At 37.8% G+C, this 25,282-nt stretch overlaps 3 protein-coding genes across 6 annotated transcripts; 1 reads left to right on the top strand and 2 right to left on the bottom strand.

Annotated features, from left to right (window-relative positions):
- Positions 1-275: 275 nt before the first annotated feature.
- LOC103026971 (spermine oxidase) lies at positions 276-5,683 on the bottom strand. The gene is made up of 4 exons (XM_007259985.4): positions 5,102-5,683; positions 1,949-3,143; positions 1,661-1,844; positions 276-1,178 (listed from the first exon to the last, which is right to left on the bottom strand). Exons 2-4 carry the CDS (start codon positions 3,136-3,138, stop codon positions 1,044-1,046), a joined length of 1,509 nt encoding a protein of 502 aa, XP_007260047.3. The 5' UTR covers positions 3,139-3,143; positions 5,102-5,683; the 3' UTR covers positions 276-1,043.
- Positions 5,684-8,340: 2,657 nt separating this feature from the next.
- Positions 8,341-11,725, top strand: ybey (ybeY metalloendoribonuclease). Its single transcript, XM_007259980.4, has 4 exons — positions 8,341-8,855; positions 10,046-10,177; positions 10,270-10,338; positions 11,525-11,725. The coding sequence occupies exons 1-4, from the start codon at positions 8,646-8,648 to the stop codon at positions 11,618-11,620; spliced, it is 507 nt and encodes a 168-aa protein (XP_007260042.1). The 5' UTR covers positions 8,341-8,645; the 3' UTR covers positions 11,621-11,725.
- Positions 11,726-13,867: 2,142 nt separating this feature from the next.
- usp37 (ubiquitin specific peptidase 37) lies at positions 13,868-24,918 on the bottom strand. 4 transcript variants are annotated; one of them, XM_007259981.4, is made up of 24 exons: positions 24,781-24,918; positions 22,940-23,202; positions 22,087-22,252; positions 21,875-21,966; positions 21,665-21,780; positions 21,159-21,236; positions 20,866-20,954; positions 20,679-20,772; positions 20,349-20,507; positions 20,136-20,267; positions 19,926-20,049; positions 19,582-19,787; positions 18,995-19,112; positions 18,775-18,854; positions 18,519-18,683; positions 17,800-17,847; positions 17,578-17,710; positions 16,743-16,959; positions 16,433-16,593; positions 16,226-16,286; positions 16,022-16,137; positions 15,779-15,848; positions 15,468-15,606; positions 13,868-14,723 (listed from the first exon to the last, which is right to left on the bottom strand). In XM_007259981.4, exons 2-24 carry the CDS (start codon positions 23,111-23,113, stop codon positions 14,642-14,644), a joined length of 2,820 nt encoding a protein of 939 aa, XP_007260043.3. In that variant the 5' UTR covers positions 23,114-23,202; positions 24,781-24,918; the 3' UTR covers positions 13,868-14,641. The 4 variants fall into 4 exon arrangements, with proteins under 4 accessions (XP_007260043.3, XP_007260046.3, XP_007260044.3 ...); XM_007259984.4 differs by having other exon boundaries at positions 20,349-20,504; XM_007259982.4 differs by lacking the exon at positions 24,781-24,918 and adding an exon at positions 24,631-24,773.
- Positions 24,919-25,282: the final 364 nt, after the last annotated feature.

Raw genomic sequence — 25,282 nt, 5'->3', positions numbered from 1 at the left:
TCCTTTCAAACTGATGACACGTTTTGTACAAAATGCATTCCTGTAAGGAGTGTAAAACTCGTCTTTATTGGGCACAGGCAAACAGTCTCACAACACTGATTGTTTGAGGCAGAGATGTAAACACTGACATTTAAATACAGAGACCTGTTATAATGTAACCATCTCCTTGTTTCTGCATTGATTTTTTTTAGCACTACTGATTATATAGGAGTACTTTGTAGTTCTACAATCACAGACTGTAGTTTTTCTATTTCTCTATATACTTTATTATCCTCCTTTCAACCTGTTATTCAAAAATCAGGACCCCACAGACCCTCCCAGCACTGAGTAGGTATTATTTCGGTGGTGGATCAATATTTTTGAATAATGGACTATTCTCAGTGGCATTTAAGAACACAAGCAGCATTTTCTGATCCACTAACACACCACCAGGTCCTGTGGGATCCTGATCATTGAAGAACATGGTGAAAGAACATGGTGCTCCTATATGATCAACGGAGCTGATAAATTTGACAATGAGTGCAGATCTAGTAAGGTGGTCGTAATATTCAGCCTGAACTTTATATATTTTCATTATGGTAAATTTCCATAACATTATGAAAACGAAAGTTCTTTGGAATCAGAACTTCAAGTGAAATAATGGACCTTCTCTGAAACTGTTTTCAAATATTAACATCTTCATACTACAATCTATGCAGTGTAGGATTTCAGTGTCATTGTATTAACTGTGGCACCAATTTTAACACTACAAAAAATTAACTTCATTTAACCATTTCATGCAACCTTTTAAAAGGAACATAACCATACTTATATTAAAGAGAATTGTCTGGACCACAAAACAAAGTTGAACAATTTCTCGCTAATCCCAGCAGTTGTAGATCAAGAAAAACAGGATTCAAGTACAAGTCAGTCAGTTATTGTCCTCCAAAACACCACACCTTCCTCAATGGGCTAAGGTCCTTCAAAATACAAAGCTCATGCTTACATATGATCTACAGAGACTTATTGCTATCATAAAAAGCCATACTCGTGATATTTGCTCTCTATGAAGTGACTGTCTTAGTGGTGTAGTGGGTTATGAGTCTCTGAGCTTCTCTGACTCCTGACATGTAGGCACCATGGGTGGTGGTGTAGAAATTCACATGAGTGGCTTCTCCCGCAAACAGCACCTGCAGAGGCTTCACACACAAACAAAAAATTTAATGGAAATATAACTATTTTAGTTACTGTCCAACACACCTAAATGAATCATGAATGAAAATGAACGATTTTTTATTTGTAATGTTACTGTTAAAATAAAGGGTAAATCTCATTTGATCTAAAGACTATTTTGTTTGTGTTCTCCATGTTGCCATGTTGTCACAGACTGGATGGGGCACATTTACGTGACTACACACACTGTAGCATGTTTAAAGGGCCGTACATGAACACAGACACAGTGGTGTCTATTGGCAGTACTTCTCTAGAGGTAGTAGACAAGTTGTGTGTGTGCATTTGCACATCTGTGTCAGCAGATGGCAAAATTTAAAGTAGCTAAATGCATGCATTACAAGGGATTTCCACAGACATTTGGACATACAGTATATCAGCAGTTCTATTGAATAAAACTCTGCATGGTTATATAATTAATTAGCATTAATAATAGTAAAGAAAACTGTACCTTGCTCTCTGGGATTTTATTTTGAAATGGAATAGGTGCGGCTAGTGCCTCATGCTCCTTCACTCCATTTACATTGTGAGGAACGAATGTATAGGAACCAAGAACTTGAGGGTCAAGACCCCACCTGGAGATCAGCACTTTGGACACATCAGGAACCGACCAGCCAGTGAAGGACCTGAGCAATCTTTCAAAATAAAGTACCACATTTTAGAAATATTTTCTTTACAAATATTTATAGCAGTAATAAAAACATTGAAAATAAGAATAAGACAATTTTACATGTTCTACCTCACACAAGCATCTCCCACTTCACTGTCCTGAAGAGTCTCCATATGAAGAGCTTCTCTGCCTGTGATCCAGCCACAGAGCACTGTAGGGTGACGGGCCACAGAATCAAAGCCACAGATCTTCTTATACCACGTCTCTTTCCAAGCCTCTCCTTCAGAATGAGAAGTGTACACAGACTTATCCTCAGGACCCTCGTCCCACACAAGCTGGATTCCAGCACAGTCTTCAGGCCAAAACCTCTCATTAAAACAGAGGAAGATCTTGTCCACTGTACCAAAGCCGAGCTGCTCAATAGCAGTCAGCTTGGATTTGGGTAAGGAGGGTTTAAAGAGGGTTCCAGCCTGTTGTTTTAAAACTCCCAGAGATACAGTCACAATCACATGGTCAGCTTCAAAAACCCCATCATCCTCACAAATCAGCTTCACTGGATGGTTCGACCCTCCTTTCTCATTGGCCTGAAGCTGTTCCTTCAAGTCCCAATGGATGCTCTTCACTGCTTTATTGGTTAATATGATTTCTGAAGGCAGATCTTTCAGAAGAATATCCAAAATGGCTTGATAACCACCAGGACCCAGAGAGTTAAAAAAGCCTCCCTCAAGAGCAATGTAATACCCGATCTGAGATGCAGACACTTCATACAGGGATGAACTCGCTTCATCTGTGCATTCACTTCTCTTACACCACTCAAAAAGCCTCTGTCCATCTTCTGAAGCAGCCAATGGTGATTCAGCAAAAGCAGCATCAAGGTAACTGCCCAGACTCAGGGCTCTGTGTTTATCTTCCAGCTCTGACTCAAAGGCCTTGGAGGTGAGTTTACTGAACAGGGAGCACACCTGGTCAACACTTTCAGTGGAAACCTGCCGTCCACCCTGTCTGAAAAAATAATCACGTGGCGTGACAGAACGGGGCAAGCACATCACTTTACTGGCTGAAACCCCTTCAACCAACAGCCCATGTTCTTTAGCTAGCTGGAAAAGAGGGTTCCCTTCCTGTCCATGGATCCAGTTGGCACCAAGCTCAATAATGTTTTGGCTGAATGGTCTTGTGGTGTGAACCCTACCTCCAACTCGACCGTTAGCCTCAAGAATCTGAACGTTCTGGAACCCAGCCCGAACCAGAGTAGCTGCTGCAGCCAAGCCTGCAAATCCTGCACCCACCACCACAATCTTGGCTTCTTTGGTTGCACTCATGTTTACTACTCACGGTAGATATGGAATAGAAACAGAAAATAAATCGTTTAATTAGTATGTTCCTATCATATATTTACAAAAATGATAAAAAATAATATTAACCGCTTAGTTAAAATTTAAAGCATATAACTATTTGATGCTTATTTTAAAGCACAGTGATTTATACAATAGCACAGTGGTAAAATATAAAGTAATGTAGTAATTTCTAAGCAAGTAAATTGATGTGTAATATGGTAAAATGGTTTATAAACATAATACAGTTTTGTATAAAGTACTGCAGTGATTTATAAAGTAAAACATTGATGTATAAAGTAGTGCTTCAATTTATATAGTAATACACTGATGTATAATGTAGTGCAGTAATTTATAATGTTATAAAGTAGTACCTTTTTTAAAGAATACAGTGGTTTAAAGAGTAGGACTAGGGCTGGCCTATATTGTAATACAATATAAAAAAAATACAAATCTTGATATTCTTTAAATATAATGAGCAATGTATACAGTAGTACAGTAGTGTATAAAGTAATACAGTGGTGCATGAAGGTGTACAGTGGTGTATAAAGTAGTACAGTGGTGTATAAAGTAGTACAGTGGTGTATACAATAGTACAGTGATGTAGAAAGTAGTACAGTGATGTATGAAGTAGTACAGTGATGTATAAAGTGATACAGTGGTGTATACAATAGTACAGTGATGTAGAAAGTAGTACAGTGATGTATGAAGTAGTACAGTGATGTATGAAGTAGTACAGTGGTGCGTGAAGGTGTACAGTGGTGTATAAAGTAGTGCAGTGGTGTATAAAGTAGTACAGTAGTGTATAAAGTAATACAGTGGTGTATAAAGTAGTGCAGTGGTGTATAAAGTAGTACAGTAGTGTATAAAGTAATACAGTTGTGTATAAAGTAGTACAGTGGATTATAAAGTAATACAGTAGTGTATAAAGTAGTACAGTGGAGTATAAAGTAATACAGTGGTGTATAAAGTAGTGCAGTGGTGTATAAAGTAGTGCAGTGATGTATAAAGTAGTACAGTGATGTATAAAGTAGTACAGTGGAGTATAAAGTAATACAGTAGTGTATAAAGTAGTGCAGTGGTGTATAAAGTAGTGCAGTGATGTATAAAGTAGTACAGTGGAGTATAAAGTAATACAGTAGTGTATAAAGTAGTGCAGTGGTGTATAAAGTAGTACAGTGGAGTATAAAGTAATACAGTAGTGTATAAAGTAGTGCAGTGGTGTATAAAGTAGTGCAGTGATGTATAAAGTAGTGCAGTGGAGTATAAAGTAATACAGTAGTGTATAAAGTAGTGCAGTGGTGTATAAAGTAGTGCAGTGATGTATAAAGTAGTACAGTGGAGTATAAAGTAATACAGTAGTGTATAAAGTAGTGCAGTGGTGTATAAAGTAGTGCAGTGATGTATAAAGTAGTGCAGTGGAGTATAAAGTAATACAGTAGTGTATAAAGTAGTGCAGTGGTGTATAAAGTAGTGCAGTGATGTATAAAGTAGTACAGTGGAGTATAAAGTAATACAGTGGTGTATAAAGTAGTGCAGTGGTGTATAAAGTAGTACAGTGGTGTATAAAGTAGTGCAGTGATGTATAAAGTAGTACAGTGGAGTATAAAGTAATACAGTGGTGTATAAAGTAGTGCAGTGGTGTATAAAGTAGTGCAGTGATGTATAAAGTAGTACAGTGGAGTATAAAGTAATACAGTGGTGTATAAAGTAGTGCAGTGGTGTATAAAGTAGTGCAGTGATGTATAAAGTAGTACAGTGGAGTATAAAGTAATACAGTGGTGTATAAAGTAGTGCAGTGGAGTATAAAGTAATACAGTGGTGTATAAAGTAGTGCAGTGGTGTATAAAAGTGTACAATGGTGTTTAAAGGTGTAACTTACAGCAGTGTATGAAGGTGTACAGCAGTGTATGAAGGTGTATGAAGGTGTATGAAGGTGTAAGGTACTTACAGCAGGCACTAGTGGATGTATAGAGACAGTGTGGAGGTCTGTGCTGGTGAAAGCAGGCGTGCTCTCTGTATTATAGGGAATGTTATGAAATAAGTGACCTTTGTATCCAGGGTTTCTGTAGTGTGTGATAAAGGTATAGAATGAGTACAGCAGCCATGCCTTCATTCATACTGCTGACTAAAGCTTTCTCAGGCCAGTTTACTCTTCCTCAGTTTACAGTACAAAAATCACACACAAATAATTTAAACTCGTGAAAAATGTACAGTTTAAATTCCACCAAACACCGACGACCCGCAGCTTCTCTCTCTGTATCTTTATCTCAGCGACCCGCAGTTTAAAGCTATTTAATAAACCTCACTCTGGCATCCACATGTTAGTGTCAGGCTCCTCACAGGGTTGCCAGAAACCGTTATAAAAATCCCCTTGGAGGACTTTAAGCTTCCTCTGCTGTGAATGCTCTGCTTTCTGCCCCAGCCTGATTCACCACGTTAATTCTCTCAGTTATTTACAATTAAAAATAATTACAATATTAACTGAAATGTAAACTTCTATCGAAAATTAACTGTATATAAAATAAATTAATATTTTCTAATAGTCCTGAGCGGAGTACTTTGGCCAGAGCTGGTTTACAGTGAGCCTGCCCATTTCTTACCTCCCTTTTAAAATCCAGAAAAATACTGTCAACCGCTAGAGGGCGCCCGCGAGTGAGACCTCAATGAATAGAGATGAATGAAGCTAAACGGCTAAAAAACTTTAAGTATAAATATTATACAATCAATAATAAATAAACTGATTAAAAATGTAAAAAAAAAAGAAAGAATTTAATATACTAATAAGCAGGTAATTTCGTTGAGTGTAACAGGTGCAGGTGTAAGAATCCGCTCACAGGCGTTTGGGTAAAAATGGGCGGGGCGGACGCGGCCAAAGCAGAGCTGGTTTATGGAGAGACTGACCACTTTCTAGCGGCAGAGTCGTTATATCAGACAATTACAGCTAGAGAGAGCCCGCGAGTGAGACCTCAATGAATAGAGATGAATAAAGCTAAACGGTTAAAAAACTCTAATTAAAATCTGTAACTGTACTCATACATGATATTACCTTATTTTTGGTAACTAGAATATGCATTACAACTTACCTGTATTTTAAAACATTTGCTGTCGCTTAATATCAAACCATTATAATTCATTATAATTTATATAATATAATTTATTGTTTTAATCAATTGAACCATATGAACCCGGTCTCATCCGAGAACGCCCTCTAGTGCCAAAACAAACTGCATGCAATGAAAATAACTTCTCTATACATATTATACAATCAGTGATAAATAAACTGATTAAAAAATGTAAAAAATCTAAAGAATTGAATATAGAATAAGCAGGTTATTTCGTTGAGTGTATCAGGAGCAGGTGTAAGAATCCGCTCACAGGCGCCCCTTGGCGTTTAAAGGTGGCGTTTTGGTAAAAATGGGCGGGGCGTAGGCGACCAAAGCAGAGCTGGTTTATGGAGAGACTGACCACTTTCTAGCGGCAGAGTCGTTATATCAGACAATTACCGCTAGAGGGAGCCCGCAAACAAGAGCAGCCAAATCAAAGGAAAATACTCTCAACTGCTAGAGGGAGCCTGCGAGTTAGACCTCAATAGAGATGAATGGAGCTAAACGGTTAAAAAACTCTAATTAAAAACTGTAACTGTATTTTTATACACTATATTTTTCTATTAGTTTTGGTAACTAGAATACATATAAAAACTTACCTGTATTTTAAAACATTTGGTGTCGCTTAATATTGAAATAATCAAACAATTATAATCTCTTATTTTAATCAATTGCTCCATATGTACCCTGTTTTATTCGAGAGCGCCCTCTTGTGGCTACACAAACAGCATTCAATGAAAATAACTTTACTTATACATATTATACAATCAGTAATAAATAAATTGATTAAAGAAAATATAAAAAACTAAATAATTTAATAACAAGAATAAGCGGGTGCGAGGATCCGCTCATAGTCGCCCCCTGGCGTTTAAAGTGGGGCGTTATGGTGATAATGGGCGGGGCATAGGCGGCCAAAGCAAAGCTGTTTTATGGCGAGACTGACCACTTCGTAGCGGCAGAGCCGTTATGTCAGAAAATTACCGCTAGAGGGAGCCCGCAAGTACGATAGTTAGTTACTATTTTTCCTAAACAAATTTTAACTGTTCAGCAACATTCATGTTTGTTCATTGAGAGGTTCCCTCTAGCTAGAAGTAGTTTTCTAATAAAACAGCGGAGATAAGGATAAATCTAATAATCAATAAATCGAGTTGATACACTTAAAAAATATATCTGTTTGCGATATTGAGAACAGTTTATATTGTTCTGTGTAAAAAAAAGAGTGACATTTATTTATTTATTTGATCACCTTTATTGCTTATTTATTTAATCACTTTTATTCTTATTTATTTATTAGATTACTTTTATTGTTTATAATTTATTATTTGTTCACTTGTATTACTTATTTATTTAATCGTTTAATTTTAATATTTATAATTTATTTATTTGATCACTTTATTACTTATTTATGTATTTGATCACTTTTATGACTTATTTATTAGGTCACTTTTATTATTTAGGGGTGGCACGGTGGCGCAGTGGGTAGCACTTCCGCCTCACAGCAAGACAGCCTGGGTTCGATTCCCCGGTGGGGCGACCAGGGTCTTTCTGTGTGGAGTTTGCACGTTCTCCCCGTGTCTGCGTGGGTTTCCTCCGGGTGCTCCGGTTTCCTCCCACAGTCCAAAGACGGCGTTCAGGCTAATTGGATGTCGGATACAAATTGCCCCTAGGTGTGAGTGTGTGAATGGATGTGTCCGTGTGTCCGTGTGTCCGTGTGTCTGTCTGTGTCTGTCTGCCCTGCGATGGATTGGCGGCCTGTCCAGGGTGTATCCTGCCTTCCGCCCGACGCCGGCTGGGATAGGCTCCAGCACCCCCCCCCTGCGACCCTTAATGGATGAAGCGGTTGATAATGACTTGACTTGACTTTTATTATTTATTTGATCATTTTTATTACTTATTTATTTGTTTGTTAGCTTCTATTTTTAATCTACAGATGGTATGTAATTATTTAATGTATTTGTTTTATTTTGTCTCTGTATGCCTTCCTTGAAAAAAAAAATTCATTTTGGGAACTTTAATCAGAAATATTTTATTTAATAACAAATAAAAACAGATGAAAATTATTCAGCTTAAAAATTATGCACATGGCAACCCCTGATCTCGTGCTTCCTGTCCATTACCATTAAGATCCCTGAAGGAAACACAGGCCGCCGCTGAAACGGTCCGTTTGGAGAGAGCCGGTTCAGGAGTATCTTCGGTTGAATGAGAAGTGAATGGATCTCTGATCTGTATCAGTCTTATATTTAAACAGTGGTTATTTACCGTGTGTTTTCTTTCTGTTGGAGCGGCAATGCTGAACCTGTTCTCAGGACAGCTGGTCACCTTGTGATCTGTGAGCCACGAGTCGCCGGCTCCCAGTAACACCAGTAACGGCCGGTTTTCTCTCCCAGTATGGGAATCGTTCTGAGGAACCTGCAGAACGTGGTTCCGCTCCGGCGCGCCAGACTGCGCAAAGACGTGGAGACCCTGCGGCACATTCTGGGGGTGCAGAAGTTTGACCTGGGCATCATCTGTGTGGACAACCGCAAAATACAGAACCTGAACAGGATCTACAGGAAGAAGAACGCGCCCACCGACGTGCTGTCTTTCCCCTTTTATGAGGTGAACTGTCCTGTCTCGTCTCATGATCGCGGTATAATAAAGTTTATCTGATTATGTCAGTCCACCTTAAATAATACAAGTTACACACTGACTTCTACAAGCGCCTGTATGGAACTGCTGCACCATTTAAGGTGGAACTTAAAGTTCAAAAGCAAAGTTGACCTTCGTAATTCAGGTTAAGGTAACCTGTAACCTGTCAGATGGTTTAAGCTGGCGTTTGATGGTCCTGATGTTCAAATTGGGATGATTAAGATGTACATGTAATACATATCAGTGAATCTCAGTAATTATACAGCTCTGGAAAAAAGACCAATTTAGTTTCTGAATCAGTTCCTCTGATTTTCTATTTATAGGTATATGTTTGAGTAAAATGAACATTGTTGTTCTGTTTCATAAACTACAGACATTTCTTCCAAATTCCAAATAAAAATAGTCATTTAGAGCATTTATTTGTAGAAAATGAAAAATGGCTAAAATAACAAAAATTATGCAGAACTTCCAGACCTCAAATAACGCAAAGAAAACAAGTTTATATTCATAAAGTTTTAAGAGCTCAGAAATCAATATTTGGTGGAATAACCGTTTTTATTGTTTTCATGCACCTTACTTTGGCATGTTCTCCTCCACCAGTCCTACACACTGCTTGGATAAGTTTATGCCACTCCTGGTGCACAAACTAAAGCAGTTCAGCTTGTTTTGATGACTGTGATAATTAATCTTAGGTGAAATTAAAGAAGCTCATTTTCAAACATCTTTAAGTGGTCTCTTGCTTTTACCAGAGCTGTATACATTTGCTTCTGTCAGAAACCTAAAAATAACTATTATATGGCAGTGATTTCCATAGTTTACATTTTTTCTTAACTGACATGTAAGGAGGTTGTTTGCACTATCTTAAATATAAAAGCTGCATGTAAGATTAAAGTAGACGGCTTACTATTTGTAAAAAAAAAAAAAAAAAAAAAAAGACTACTGACCAGCTTGAGCACGCTGATAGGCCAGTTTATCGAGAAAAAAAAAATCTAATGAAAACCTATAACCAGTTTAATCTGCTGGTTTACACATTCTTTCACAAATGCTCAGCTTTTTAAATATTTGTTACTTTAAGCCATCTAAAACCAGCGGTGTGGCCTTCTGCTAAATTTCTCCACTGTAAATCTCCCATAAATGTTTCTTTTCTTTCTTCACAACAGGACCTGCGGCCAGGGAAGATGCCATGCGCCCTTCACAGAGATGAGTTTAATCTTGGAGATATTTTCCTGGGAGTTGAATATGTGATGCAGCAGTGTAGAGAAACATCCTGTGATTTTCATGGGACACTAACAGTAAGTATCTCACTATGGTCAGGGATGTAAATAGTGGTGTAAATACACAGATAGATCAAACAAGTGCCATAACCTGGCTTGTTTTTCTACAGGTAGTTGCTGCACATGGCATCTGTCACTTATTGGGGTACAGACATGAGACAGAGGAGGAGTGGAATGAGGTAAAAAAAAAAAAAAAAAACAGCCCATACATTAGAACAATGGATCTCAACTACAGTTCTGGGAACCCCATGCTTTCTCATTTGATTGAACTTAAGTATATCTCAAGCCTGTTAAGTTGAATCTGTATTACTGGGAAGGGAATACATAAACATGTGTGTCGGGAGTACCCAGGGCTGGAGTTGAACCCAAGTTCTGTTCTTATTAACTGATTAGTTGAGACTTGGACGTAGTTGAGAAATGGTTAACTCATTTGATTTAGAATAATGTTTTATGTAACTGGTTTGTTACCTTTAGTTTTGCACTGGGACTACGATGCTAATGTAATAAACATCTGGTCCCCTAAAATCTTTTTGGGTGGCGGACCTTTTTTTTTTTTTACACCCTTTGAATACATTAAATACTTTTAGGGTAATGAATAAACTTATAATTCACCAATTCCAGAATAATTACTAGTAGTATAGATAAGTGTCAAAGATGACTATATTCAAATATGCAGTCTCCATACTCAAAACTAATTGGTGTGTTGTTACAACATTATCCCAGATCTCAGTGCAAAACAGAAAGGGAACAGATAATCATGCTGAAACAATATTAGAAAAAAAAAAAAAATATATATATATAATGACTACATATAAACTACATAAGTACAGCAAGGCCCACAATGCAAAATGTATTGGTTAAAAAAAGTCATGGCCCAGCAGTATGTGAATTAAGAATTACTTCAGCCGACAACTTGAAAGCCACTCACAGGCTGTGAGGTTATCGTAGGTGAGTTTGAACACGGGCGAGCATACTTATGGCAAAGTGAGTTGCAAAGTTGTGTGGACATTTAACATTACTTGATCCACAGTGTCACTTGTACTGGGAGTATATTGTTGAAGGCATTACTAGTATCCTCAGTAAACAATGCAGTGAGTGGAAATGATTGTGACTGGGGGTCTGGCTAGAATTGTATTTCATACAATTCTACAACTCTTTAAAAAAAAATAAAAAAATAAAAGAGTAGTAGAGAAAGCTCCAGTCATTTGGTGTTATTTGTATAACTTTTAAAATATAAAAATTTACACTATAGAGAAATAACTGTTACTTTAAGAAAGAGATTAACAGTCTGCACATATTCTGTCATTAAAAGAAATGCAATTTGTTGTACTGGAATAATAATATTTTTCACTCTTCTCTTGACAGCTATTTCAGAGAGAGAGCTACATTTTGACTGAATTCAACAGGCTGACTGGCAGTCATCTTGAACCACTCACAAAAAGATGCACACAAGACAGTTGATGAATCACTGGAATAAATGGACTTGGAACAAAAATAAGAATAATATTCAATGTAATTGTCATTCACTCTACATTTGTTTTCTAAATAAATTTTATTTTAAAAATGTGTTTTAGGAAGTCAAAGATTGAACACTAAGCAACTAATGAAAGTTTATACCACTGTGTTCACCAAACTGTTCCTTAAAACGCAAACAAAAATCAATATTCAGCCCACTTGTCAATGCAGTCAAGAGGACAGGAAAACAAACAAAAACAAACATGGAAATAAAAGTTCTGAAGATGTGGTTAAAGAACAAAATACAGAAGACAATACAACCAGACCAATATTACCAAAAAATATAAAATAAATATTCACCTCTGCTGACCTCACCAGAAGCAAAGTCACACTGAAATATCTCTATTCTGTAAAAGTGTACGCATTGTTTTAGAGTTGCACGGTGTACCGAAGGTTCGATTCTTTTTCGATACTACGTCATCACAAACGATTCGGTTCTTTAGCGTTCGATGCTTTCGATACTGTATATAGCCCAGTCACTAGCTTCAAATGAGTCAAATTAGTAGGCGCGATTTGATTCAGTTCATAAGAAAACTGATTCACACCGCAGCAGTCGGTGTGGCAGGATTCAGATAAACTTAGTGTTCTGAACAAATGAATCGATTCACGCGCAAGCCAGCAGAGCAGCAGCGAGTGTAGAATGGCGACGGCTAAAATAACAGATGTCTTTCGTCCGCGACTTGTGGACAAAACGGGCGCGAGGAGTGAAGTGTGGGAAAATAGTCTGAGATGTAGGCATCTGTTTTTTATTGATATTTTTTATTTTTAAATAAAATAACGAAAACTGAAAGTGAAACTAAACTAATATATTCATAAGCGCTGTTTTCACTCCCGCAGTTGTACAGCGGGGGGTGTTGTGCCGATTCTGTCCGCGAAGCGGGAGTCGGATTCAGTAGCGGATTCGGCACAAGCGCGGCGGCACCTCGCGCTCCGCGGTGTTAGTTGTAAGCGCTCGCGCTAACCGCAAAATACGACAGAAAACACTGAGGGAGCTGCAGAATTATGAATGGGACTAGAATATGAGCACAAGGAGATCAAAGAGAACCTTTACCTGTGAGTAGCTCACATCAGAACACGCAAATCTCTCTCTCTCTCACTCTCGCTCTCTCACTCTCTCACTCTTTCTCTGTGTCTCTCTCTCTCGCACGTGAACGCCTCCGCGTTTGACTTGCAGCACTGTGTTTAGCTGTTCTTAAAAATCATTTTAATTAAATAATAGTTCTATGCTTCTATGTTACAGTGTTATTTAACATAATTCTGATCGTATTTCGCTCATTCATTTAGCAGACAAGCACCCTGATCTCTACAAAGAGCTGAGAAGTCGACAGGTTAGTGGAGTTAGTCAAGATACACTCTGTCTGTAGCTTTACTAAGATTTACTAGCGACTGCTAGTAAATCACGTTAACACGGAGAGGAGTGTGCAGGAGTTTTGTTTTGGACCCGTGGTTTTCTCTATTTCTCCATTATCCCATTGGCTGTGAAACATGAACTTAAGATGTTCACGTTTTCGCGTTTCCATCGCAAATCTGTGGTCAGGCACGTAGCCTGCTTGATCGTTACACTGAACATGGGTTTATTAAAAACGGTAAACGGTTGATTAATAAAACGGAGCAGTGAGTGTTAAAATGAACATAACATTGTAATGTTCTTCTGTCTCTTTATTTTCCTTATTCAGAACTTAACTTCTGCCCGCCCGTCAGGTTCACATAGTCAGGCTACCATTACCTCTGGTTTTAGTTTTAGTTTTTAGGAAGTGTTTAGATAATTATGTTATAGTTAAGGTTATAATAACGAAACTTGTTTTTTTGTACAAATGTTTCATTTTAGAATAAAAACGTTTGCACCGATTGTTCAGTGTTCAATCCAGTTCAGTCAAAAATAAACATTTTATGTTCAGATATTTTTATTGTTTTTTTTTCTTCCAAGTATCGTTTTGGTATCGAGAATCGTGATACTACAGTTGGTATCGGTATCGAAGGAAAAATTTTGGTATCGTGACAACCCTACATTGTTTCTGACTTCATTCTGAGGAAAGACGCTCTACAAAAATGACTGTGCAACATCCACAACATAAAGCTCTATGCAGGGTGGAGAGAAACAATACTATACTGTGTGTGTATCTGAGGGTCACAAAAAGCCTCCAAAAGTGTCCTTAAAAAAAAAAAAAAAAAAAGAATGACAAGCTACATTAATCATTTAGCTTGTTAGAATATATTTATAAAACGATTAAAATAGCAATAAACAGTCAGTAAAGCCTTGAATATAAATTGGAACCCCTTTCCCATCTCATCGCTATAGGACAGACATATAAAAGCCAACGGAAAAATTGGCAAAGGAAATATTGCACGACATTTTCAGCTGCATATCAAACATACAACACATATACCCCCTTCCCCCATACCACCCTCAAACATATAAGAATAAATCTTTATATTCAATAGATCATAAAGAATTTTGGAAAAGTTGAAAAAGAAACAGCTCAAGAGAGAAACACTCCCCGACCCTCAGACATTTGCTCTGAATTTATTAATGCATAAAGGCTTCTGCTCCTCCAAGGGACTTTATCAAAGGCAATATTTAGCAATTAGGAAGAATTGGAAAAATAGAACAAATGTCTCAAGGCTGAATTTCATATCATTTAGAAATCCAAGATGTTAAGTTTATTTAATGTGTCTTTTTCCCATAAAACTGTTAAATCTTCATGGGCCTAAAAGAACACCAATACTGAAGTCTACACTAGAAACAGTGACAATAGTTCACAACAGAGAAAAGGAAAAACGAAAGAGCAGAAAAGGGAAGAAAAGTGCCTGAAATAGGTGAGGGTAAGGGTTTGTGTGTGTGGACGGTAATCAGTAGTATTGAAGAGAGGTGTGACTTCTACCCTAGACTCAGCTCATCCTTTAATTACCACAAGGACCTTTACATGAGCACCAGACTGCATCTAGGACATGGTACAGCACAGCTTCTTATAAAGGCTGCAGGACTGTGCGGCTGACATCACTGCTTCCTCCTGCCCTCTCCAACTCTGACAGCTCCTCAAACACATTCCTGAAAAAAGAGATAGTGACAGTCATGTAAATACGCTGGAACTTTATGCAGGGTTTAAAGTCTGTCTCAAGAAACCTTACATAAAAAATTCCCCACTTTAAAAGTTGCATTACATTTTGATCTCAAATTTTCTAATTAGACCTCGTTTACACCTGGTCACGATCATTTATGAGTATCAGGATAATTTCTGCAAGTCAATACATGTATAAAAAAATACAAGTGCAAACACCAATGAAAATGGATCTGATCTCCCAAACGAACCACATCAAAAGGTGGTCTAAATAGCATTTTATCCATGTCATAGCAATATAAATTCACCTGTCTTGTCCGAACTCCTCCCAGTACAACCAAAACAATTCATACCTGCTATATAACTTGGAAATAACTTGCCATATTCTGTCCCACACAGCAATCAGATTTGAATCAGACTAAGCACAGATCCATATGAAGTGTAAATGCATGTGGCTAGAAGGTAACCAGTGAAAAAAAATGGGGTGATCCAAGTACTGTATGTGGACCTTCTACATTGTTGCTCATAAAAATAAAAAATAAAAAAAGGTGCTAGGAACACTGCAAATTGTCCAGTGTTAAAACAATGATGTAAATGGGAATAAATATAAATGCAAATGATTTACATCACAAAAAGCTATTTAAGCATACTAAATACTGACTTGGTTAATGGTAAGACACTTTTACTGACAGGACCCAAGAACAAAGACTTTAGGTGTTTGGTCCGAGTCTTACCTGTGCATGTAAAAGAAAATGTATCCACTTCTGTCTCTGTCCCTCTGAACGGTGGCCTCCTGCGTACGAGACACATCTAAATCATTGTATGTGAGCCAAGACTGCTTCTTCATGTCATAAACATCACTTATGTAATGACCTAAAGAAAAGAAATAAGAACATTATTAGTGATGCACAGACTAAAAAAATTAAAACTTACCATTAGAGATGGTGACCTTTTAGTTATTCAGTGAATATATTGTATGATAATAGGTGGACATTAACAACCACCTTCTGTGTGACTAAGGAAACCAAATGCAATTAATTCATACCTGATGACGAGCTGGTGCCAATGTGGCTGACCACACTGATGAGTCTGAAGGAATTGGGTAGGTCACCACACTACAGAGGAGAAATGTAGTCATCAAGAACAAACACTTTTAGCTCAGACTGAACTGTGCCAAATAAATCATAAAATCCTATGTTTTCAAGCTTATGCTTGTAATATGAACTTAACAGCCATATATCCAATTTGAATCTAATTGCAGTGTTTAAACATGGCTTTAGAGTTGCACCTCTGAATTCCTCTTCAGTTCCTCAGCCTCAGCCTCACTGTACTCCATGTCTAGTGTGTCCTCATTGCCCGAATCCTCATCAGAGCACAGCAGATCAGGAAGTGAGTTATTAAACTCTGAGAAAAGCAAAAATAAAAAGATTACTACACAATCTTAGCCAAATAATAATAATAAAAAAATCCAAGTAATTCTCTTTTTTTGTACCTTGCAAGCTGAGCTCGGTTGCTCTCTTCAGATCATCATCCTCCCTCATCTCTCTTGCTTCCTGTCAATAGAAATGTTCAACATTACCTAGTTATGCAATATTGTTAAAATAAATCATATTGGTCTCATAGCTGATTCTCCATGTCATTAAACATTAGCAACATCACAATTGGGGGTGAGACGGCTAGGAGAAGAAAATGTCCATACATGTTCCTGTAAGCTTTGAGCAAGGGCTTGCTGCAACTCCTGTTCTTCTCGCTCCTGATCCAAATTGTACTGCTGCACCCAGTCCAGTTCACCCTGAGCCCCATCAGGAGTTTGATTCTCCTTGTTCTCATCCATTGTCAGGTCAAGAGAGCCAAGTACATCTGTACGTTACATGGACACAATTAAAAGGAAGAACATAAACACACATTCAATCAACTGGAAAGTAAAAAGCATTCACACAAAGTGTTCAAAAACTTTTGTTGGTAACACATGCAGTCTTTTAAAAAATACCATTAAGATCACCCTGTACCTCCAGATGGTTTATCTCCCTCCAACAGATCCAAATGCTGAGTTAGCTCCTGGGCATCTGCATCTCCAAAGCCTGTATCAGGGCTGCTAGTTGGTTCATCATCTTGAGGCCCAGAAACACCAGCTTCATGGCGACTCATCTCAAGAACAGCAGCAAGCATTTCATCATCATTCATGCCTGTGAATTCTGGGTGTTCTACCGGACCATTTTGCTGCACCTGGAGAACATTCTGATTTTAATAACAAAAACTTACAATAAACTACAGTGTATGTATGCAGTCCAAATAGGACATTTCAACAGGAATACCCCCACAAGTCAGAGTTCCTACTTGAAAAGTTAAGAAACTCACTAACGCAAAGTACAAAATCAAAGATGGCTGCACCGCACATCAACAATGGATAATTATACAGTATATCATTTCTATATACACTGTTTTATTAAATCAGTCATACACATTACTGTCCAAAGATTATCTGTGGATAACAGTTCTGTCCAAACGTTTCCATGACTTTTGGATATACAGAATACTGTTTAATTGCATGACCATTAGCTAGAATCCTAACCTGGGACGATTAAATTGTATTGTGTTATTATTAAATGCTCTGAAAAACCTTGTTTAAAAAGAAATAATACAAATGTGTGACATCCAAGGTAAATGGAATGCAGCAAATGCTACAATTATTTATATGTGAATTGAAGCCATATATTTAACAATTAAATTAATCATTACCATACCACTGCCCAAATACAGCAATATGAGTATATATACTGGTATTATTTGTCTAGCATCTTAACAACAGGCACCAAGTCAAAAAAAAACAGCCAAGCATCTCACCTCCTCTACTCTGTCATCATCTGTGAGGGATTCACTAAGTCGATGTTTGGAACTAACTTTTCTGGTTAGGTCCTCTTCACTGTCAGAGTCACATAAGATGCTGGCCGTGTTTTCAGACTTTGTGGAGCCTTTTCTGTAAACACAAAACATTCAATGTTTAATGAACCTGGTACTTAAAACTAGAAAACAGCCAGAATGACTGAAATGGACTAGTTTCCTCACCGCAGCGTTGAAGAGTTCACACACTGTGACGTTTTCAGTGTCCTGGACCTGACGTAGTAATGACGTAGCACATATTAGATATAGGTGTTTTAGAGAGACTGCCATACTTCACAATACAAACCCTGACCAGAAAACCTTGACCAGAAAACCCTGCCAAACTGAAGCAACTATTTGCATTGGTGTAATAGCGTGCCCTTAGTCTTCAGAAAACATGTGCGCTCTTAATATGGGCTGAAAACCTACAGCCTACTTCCCGTTCCATTCCAATTTGGAAGCCACTGCCACCTGAATCATTTGTTTAATGGACCATGGCGACAAACAAGTTAATTTTGAACTGTATAGACCACAACTTGCCAAATTAGGTTCACAGAATTGTTGTGTTTCCTAAACCTATGTTTAGCCACAGGTCACATTTTTCCACTATCCACATTGCATATACAAATAAAAGTAGGTTTCAGCTATATTTATGTCTTTTTGTCTGTCTAGTATGTGCCCCTAAGCTACAAGCAAAAACAATAAATAACATTATGCTAGTAAAACACTAATGCAAAACAAAGGAGAAATTAAAATTATATTATTATTATATCTTATACCACGATCCACTGCTTTTCCTGCTCTTGATAATTAGTTACATCAGATAAGTCATAACTCTCAACTGTGCAATATAAGGAGGCTCATGTTATCCAACCAGAAGCTAGAGTTAATATGTTGAGACTTACAGGGCTGTCTGAGCATTCCATCCCAGGCTGAGTGGTGGGCGCGTATTCTCTGTGCAGTGGGAAAGCAAAGTGAGGTATTTTGGGATCAGGACCTGCTGGCCCAGCTTGCTGTTTAGTGACAACTGTGCATTGTAACTGTACCGCTTTAAATGAAGGATTAGAACTCTGTAAAATAAAAAGACAAAGATGGAGCAAACTTTAGTTCTGGATGTAGAACAGATGGGAAAATAAAAAGCAACAATTGTGACAAACCTACCTAGGAAGTCTGCTGAACTTGTGTGTGACAGTGGCAGTTTTCCCGTTACACTTCTCACAGGAATATTCAATTTCTTCCATCTACAAAGTAGAAGACAACATCATGTAATCTCCAACAAGGCCAAGATATTTAAAAAAGTTGTTTAGACACTAATGATTAATTTGGTTTGGCACAACACAAATTAGAATGCATGTTAAACATAATGCAAGTATAACCCTACCCTAAAGAAAAGATCCAGTGAGTCTTGGATTGATCTGAGAGGGAGCGTTTTCTTCCTGCGAGGAAGGTCAATGGACAAGTCGTTGAACTGTTCACGCTTCGTCACCACCTCTCCACAGCTGCATTAGATGTGTGCAATACAATACAGACAGTGGATTAATTAGTTAAGTTGTGCATTAAATTCATGCTATAAATAACAATGAAAAACATTCAAAAAAATGTTATGCAAGTTCAAGTGACTTTAGAACGGAATAACAGACTTTCTTTTTCCACAAAAGCTGGACTACAGTTCTATGCTTTCTACACCAATCAAAGTTTTTAGTCAGTTGGAATGTTGGGCATGCAGTTATATGCGCAAAAAAAAAGAATGCAATATTATGCTGACCTTTGTCCTGATCTAGAGTCAGAAAGAGTGGTTTGAACTTTGAAGTACCCTCTAAAGTACACAGTCTATACATCTCTGGACAAGTTATGTGATACAAAAAAAAATACTACTTTAACAATAAGAGTAAAAACAAATAATTTAAATTTTTTAAATTTGAATGTAAAATGCTACATACAGATGCTTGAACACAGAACATATCCAACCTTTTGCATGTGATTGTGTGCTGGACTTCAAACTCCATATTAACAGTAACAGGACAAGTGTATATGCGTGAGGTGTCAGGCTCCTCTGTTAGCCGTGTGCCCTGCGGCTCTTCCCAGGCAAAGGGCTCACTCTTGCAGCTCTTATTGACCTTCTCCACATCTTCCTTCAGCTGATCCAGACACTGGCTTAGGAACTCATGGGCATCCTAGGAAAAAAGTATTCCGAGTTGAAATGCTACAAGTCACACCTTAAAGCATGGCAGGTCAAACATCAGTTGGGAAAGAGTGTGTTTTGAACTAAGGTAGGTTAACTGTGCATAGATAAAATATAAATAAAAACTTACATTTTGCATGTACCCAGAGAAACGCTCAGCCGTTGAGGAAATGGCATTCTTTACCCTCCTCAACAAATCTTTCTTCACTTCTGGAGATGAGATGTCTTTTTTGGCAAGCAGATGAGCAAAGCGCCTAATAGAGGGGAAACATGGGGGATTTAATCATAATATTTTTTATAAAGGTGTCTAAAGATTTTATGAAACAACTTCAAACACTACCTTAAAAGAGCATTGATTGGGACTCTCTTCCATGGGATGCCCTGTTTTAACAGGTCATTTGAAAATGAAGGTAGGCTGAAGAGTGACTGCAGTATGGCATTCATGTAACAGGTGTTTCCCAAATTGGAGAACCTAAGTAAAGAAAAACACATAATTAATATATACAGAAATATCCAGAAACTGTATTTGATGAGTACAATGTAAGTCTCTCACCCCTGCAGAGGAGGCTGAGCTTGAGTTAGAGTGGAGGGTCTCTGTTTGTTCCAGCCTCCATATTCAAGAGATGGGCGGACTTTCTTGAAGGGGGTGGAGTGATTGGGCAGCAGCAGGCTCCTTTTTGCAGCCGGTGACTGGCTTGTGCTGGTAGGCCTGCTGGTGTAATGGCAGAGATCAGTTTGACATTAAAAGCAGATCCTCAATATTGGATCTTGTTGGAGTTGTACAATAATGAGACAAGTCAAATGAGTGAACCTACTGGCTGATAGCTTTGAATAAAGTAATGCAACTGTTAAATAAATTAAATATATTTCTTGTGATCTTTACCTGTCCAAGAATGAATGCGTTTGTGTGTAGTCTTTAGTTACTGTCCTGCTGCCATAGAACGATGATGGTTGGAGGGGTGCCGATGCAAGAGGAGCTGTTTGAAGACAAACACATGGAAAAATAAATAATCATACAAAAAACTAAGAACAGACCAGTAAATAACGATTCATACCTCACAAGTACCAACCTGGAGTCCTGTTTTCCTCTGACTGCTTAAGCTTCTCCTTGCAACTGTTCAGAAACTTCCTGGATGGGTCCGAGATGGCTTTATTGTTGCTGAAAAGAAAACTGTAATTACTGATTGTCATGGTAAGAATGGTGGTCATGTAACTTTTAATACAAATGAAAAAGTATATCTGACAGAGATTCTTATAGATTTCTGCTTCATATTTACACACCATTGTAAAGATTTTCTTGCTTATTTGGCTATATCATACATTATCTTATTCCACTGGATTTGTAACATGTAATGCTGAATACCTAGAGGAGTCATTTTCTTTGGGGTAATCCTCAGTCATGTCAGAATCTGAGGACATCAGCCTCTTTCTTTTCTCACTCCTGGAGGGAAAAAAAATATTATTATCAACTAAACATAACGGTTTCCAGTCACAGACAACTGAAAAGTAAAAGTAAAAACATACTGCCACGTACATGGTTGCTATTTCACAAAATACAACCACTATAGTGAGGTATGTATCACAAGAAGCCCTATTAACCTGATAAACAACAATTCAGCACAGCCCTCCAGGGTTCCAGTTTACATAAGTACTGCTACTTAAAGACTCACATTTGAGGCCTTTGTTGCAATCTCACAACAGTGACCACAAACCTTATAGAAGGTCACAAAAACAGTTATAGTGTAGCTAATACTGGCCTAATACTAAAGTTTATACAGTATAAACTTTCCCCCCACATAAAATACACCAAATATTTTCTTTAAACATAAATTCTCAAAGCTTAAAATATTATGCCACAGAAAAGCTAACCTGCTCTCAGAGAGTCCACCACGTACAGGTGTCGACGTGACTCGACTGGGACTCCCCAGTGGCTTACGTGAGACACTCTCTTCTTTGTTATCCAAGCTTGGCCGTCTTGGAGTTGTCTTAAAAACAGGAGTGAAAGATACATCAGGGGAGATAAAACATCAAGTGGTAGAGTGATTCAGAGAAAAAAAAAAAACAGTATTGATGCACTACCTGCTTTTCTGAAGATAAGCCTGGATCATTCTGGGCCGTCCGGTTCCCAAGTACTAATCCAAAACTGGCACTTCCCTGGTTTGTCTTAAGAGCTGAAGGAATAAATAATTTAATTAATTTCTTAATGACGTCTAAAAGGTTTCACACTCCATTTACTCATTAGTCCCACCGGCAAGCTAAATGCTTAAAATGTATTAATAGTTTAAACTTACCAGTTTGTTTTCCCTGCTTAATTGTTTCAAGGTAGTCCTTTAATTTCTTTGCAACCATTATGGACAGTTTTTCAAAAGTTACAACACTGGAATCTTTCAGTGTCAGTGCCAAGCGCGTGAGACTGTGTGTTTGAGTGTAACCAACATTCTTCACGTTGTGGCTCAACTGTTAAAAAAAACAAAACACAAATAACACAAATAAGCCAGTATAACATGATAACATGTTACATTAAGAGTTTTTGCATAGAATCAATAATCATATGCACATCTTTTATTAGCATAAACTGCATTCAACTTACTACTGTTAACTGGTCAAGGCTATGTCTAAATATTATATATAAGTTATCAAGTATTCTACTTATGTCAACTAAGCATTTAAACATGGAAAAAAAATAAAACAAAAGGGATCTCATCAATAAGCCTGTAGTCTTTACTTTTATTGAAAAGAAAATGGCATACTTTAAAAGGGCATATTTTAAAATAGCACTGTTGCATCAATACTGTTGTCATAGACCTATGCAATAAGGGCAATTTAAAGAAATTAGCTTTGCTTTGCCCTCATTGGAAAACCTTTCTATCTTTTGGCTTTCTTTTTCTACCTGTCTTTCACTTTGACATAATTTGAATGACAGTTCTTTACATTGTGTTAAGATTTCAAGATTAATAAAATCAGAAATGCACCAAATTTACATGGACAAGTTTATTTTTGCATGAGAATATGCACCATTATCCAAACAGCTAATAAGCCACCTATAATATTACCTTTTACAGAAGGCAAGTTTCACTCTATTAACCAATCACCTTAATTTAATCCAAAAATTATGACACACAAAGCACTGTGGCATGTGCTTACCTGAAACTTTTTGGGAGTTCCACCGCTGTTAAACTTCAACACAAGATTTGATTTGTTGTCCCTCTCGTAGATCTCAAATATGCCCTCTTTCCATCTGCTTGTGCCCACATCCAAGCTGGTTATTCGGATGCGGACAGCGCTGCCGCTGGACAGTTTGGGAATTGCAACAGCCATGAGTGCGTGGACTGGACAAGGCGCTTAAAAGTGCAGCTTTGAATGCTATTGAGGGCGAACAGATGAGGCCAGTGCCCCTCACAAAAGCCCTAACAATGGAGAGAAAGAGGGGATGGGAAAGGGGCTTCAGTAACAAGCACTACTATCCAGGGTTCTTATGGCAATAAAATATGACATGGTCTACGTTTTAAAACGCATATGACACAAATTGGATACTGTAACAAACAGTGGCTAAATGTAATAAATAGGATGCTATGAAGGTATAACAACCAGCTCTCATCTAGTTAGCTGGCTAGTACGTGGCTTAGGACTGTTAGCTAGGTAAGAATGCTAGCTAAAGCACAGAAGAGGAGCCTATAAACAAAATGTAACGAACTGATGCCAAATAAATAGCATTATCTGCATCATACCAGATGATGGCAAAACCAAAAACACCAACCACAATAACGTTTATTCAACAAAAAATATTTTAGCTACACATGGGATGTACAACACTGCCAAAATCTATAGATATCAATCTATAGATATATTTTTTCAGTTGACACAGCATTGTTTCGATATAGATATGAATATAAACAGAGAAGAAACTAGAAAGAATGTCCACAATGGAAGTCTGTAGTTACCTCCAAACTTCTGAAAATGTTCTAAAAAATAAATGTTACTGTTATGGTTTAGTTACAGCAACGCATCCTTTAATGAAAACCAGTGTCTAATTATGTAAATAACGTGCACTGAAATACCGAAAATGTAAACATTTTATACAGCCTTTTAATCGCTTATATTAAACTATTGTGCTGCACTAGCTCACTAAAAGCCAGCCCTATAGCAAGGTTAACTTAGTGTGTAAAACATCAATAGATAACTATTAAAATCAGTCATCTGCAAATGGGCTAACCTAGCTTTGTTTGCGTTTAAAGTAATGTTATTCCATCTAATTAACAGACAATTGTCCTCCAAACGACAATGGGGGTGTGTGTTTTTACACCTCTCTGACCACCCCACTAACTAACTAAAGTTCTCCCATCCTAGAAGTTAGCTATCTTAGGTTAGCTGGCTAGTCCATTCTGGGACCTACAACTGGGAAACAACATCAATATATTCTCATAAAACGGTGTAGAACATGATAAACAACATGAATTAAAAACACCAACCAAACATGTCTGCAGTTATGCATGTAAAAAAGGAGAAACATACATTTTAAAGAGCGGTCGAAAACTGTGGAGAAGAGCTAGCTTTAGCTTACTAGCTTAGCAAGCTAATGCTAGGCTAAGTAATTTGGTTATATTAGGCTACCAAGCAATATTAGTCTATGCTAGTCTGAGAGACCTCGGGGAGTATGGCGCTGTTAGAGGGAGATAAACTCAAACGAATAAAAAATAACGAATGCTTATAAACATTAGCCTGCACAAATACACAAATAGTTAGCTAGCTAGTTCGCTGCAGAACTGCGCTGCTAGCTAGTACCTCCAGTTTGACTTAGCCACACTATAGAGCTCTATGTTAGCTAGTTAGCTAACCTATCTGTCCAGTCCAGAATCTGAGCGTGGAGCTCGAAGCCCGGAGCGGCATCAGCAGCAGCAGCTCAGGCCGGACAGCCTCTCTTCCCACTCACTGCCTATCCCAGAAAATTCCCGCCGAGTCCCCATAACAACACAGTGGCTCTATACCTTTCCCCAGGCTTGGAAGCGGCAGAGGCAGCTCGTGTCTTCAGCACTATCTCCCCGGGCAGGCTGAGTCGGAGGCGGAGAGCTGCCGGCATGCGGCGCGCTGCGGTGATGGCGGGAACCAAAAACTCAGAGGAAATGGGAGGCGAGAAGCAGAGCCAGTCACGCGAGACTTCCTCCTCTATTTTGATGTTCATGGTAAAGCGTTTTGACCTAAAATCTCACCAAAAGACACAAATGGAAAATGTCCTAACACATTTTAACTGGAAACTCACTGTAAAGCAGTTTTTTTCACAAGTAAATTTCAATCTATTTTTAGATGTGTTATCTAGTTACCTATGCTATAAGGCTGTCAGATATAACTAGCTATCCATCTACCTACATAACCTGTCAAAAGTATGGTCATATCTCTTCGCATTCATTCTCATGTTTTCTTAATTTTTATCCTTTTTACATTGTGAATTTAATTGTAAAGACATTAAAGCTGTTTAACCAATGTTTCATA

Source organism: Astyanax mexicanus, chromosome 11, assembly GCF_023375975.1.
Source record: "Astyanax mexicanus isolate ESR-SI-001 chromosome 11, AstMex3_surface, whole genome shotgun sequence".
Classification (NCBI taxonomy): domain Eukaryota; kingdom Metazoa; phylum Chordata; class Actinopteri; order Characiformes; family Acestrorhamphidae; genus Astyanax; species Astyanax mexicanus.
The sequence above is the reverse complement of the archived record's forward strand: the minus strand, read 5'-3'. Positions and strand labels throughout refer to the sequence as shown.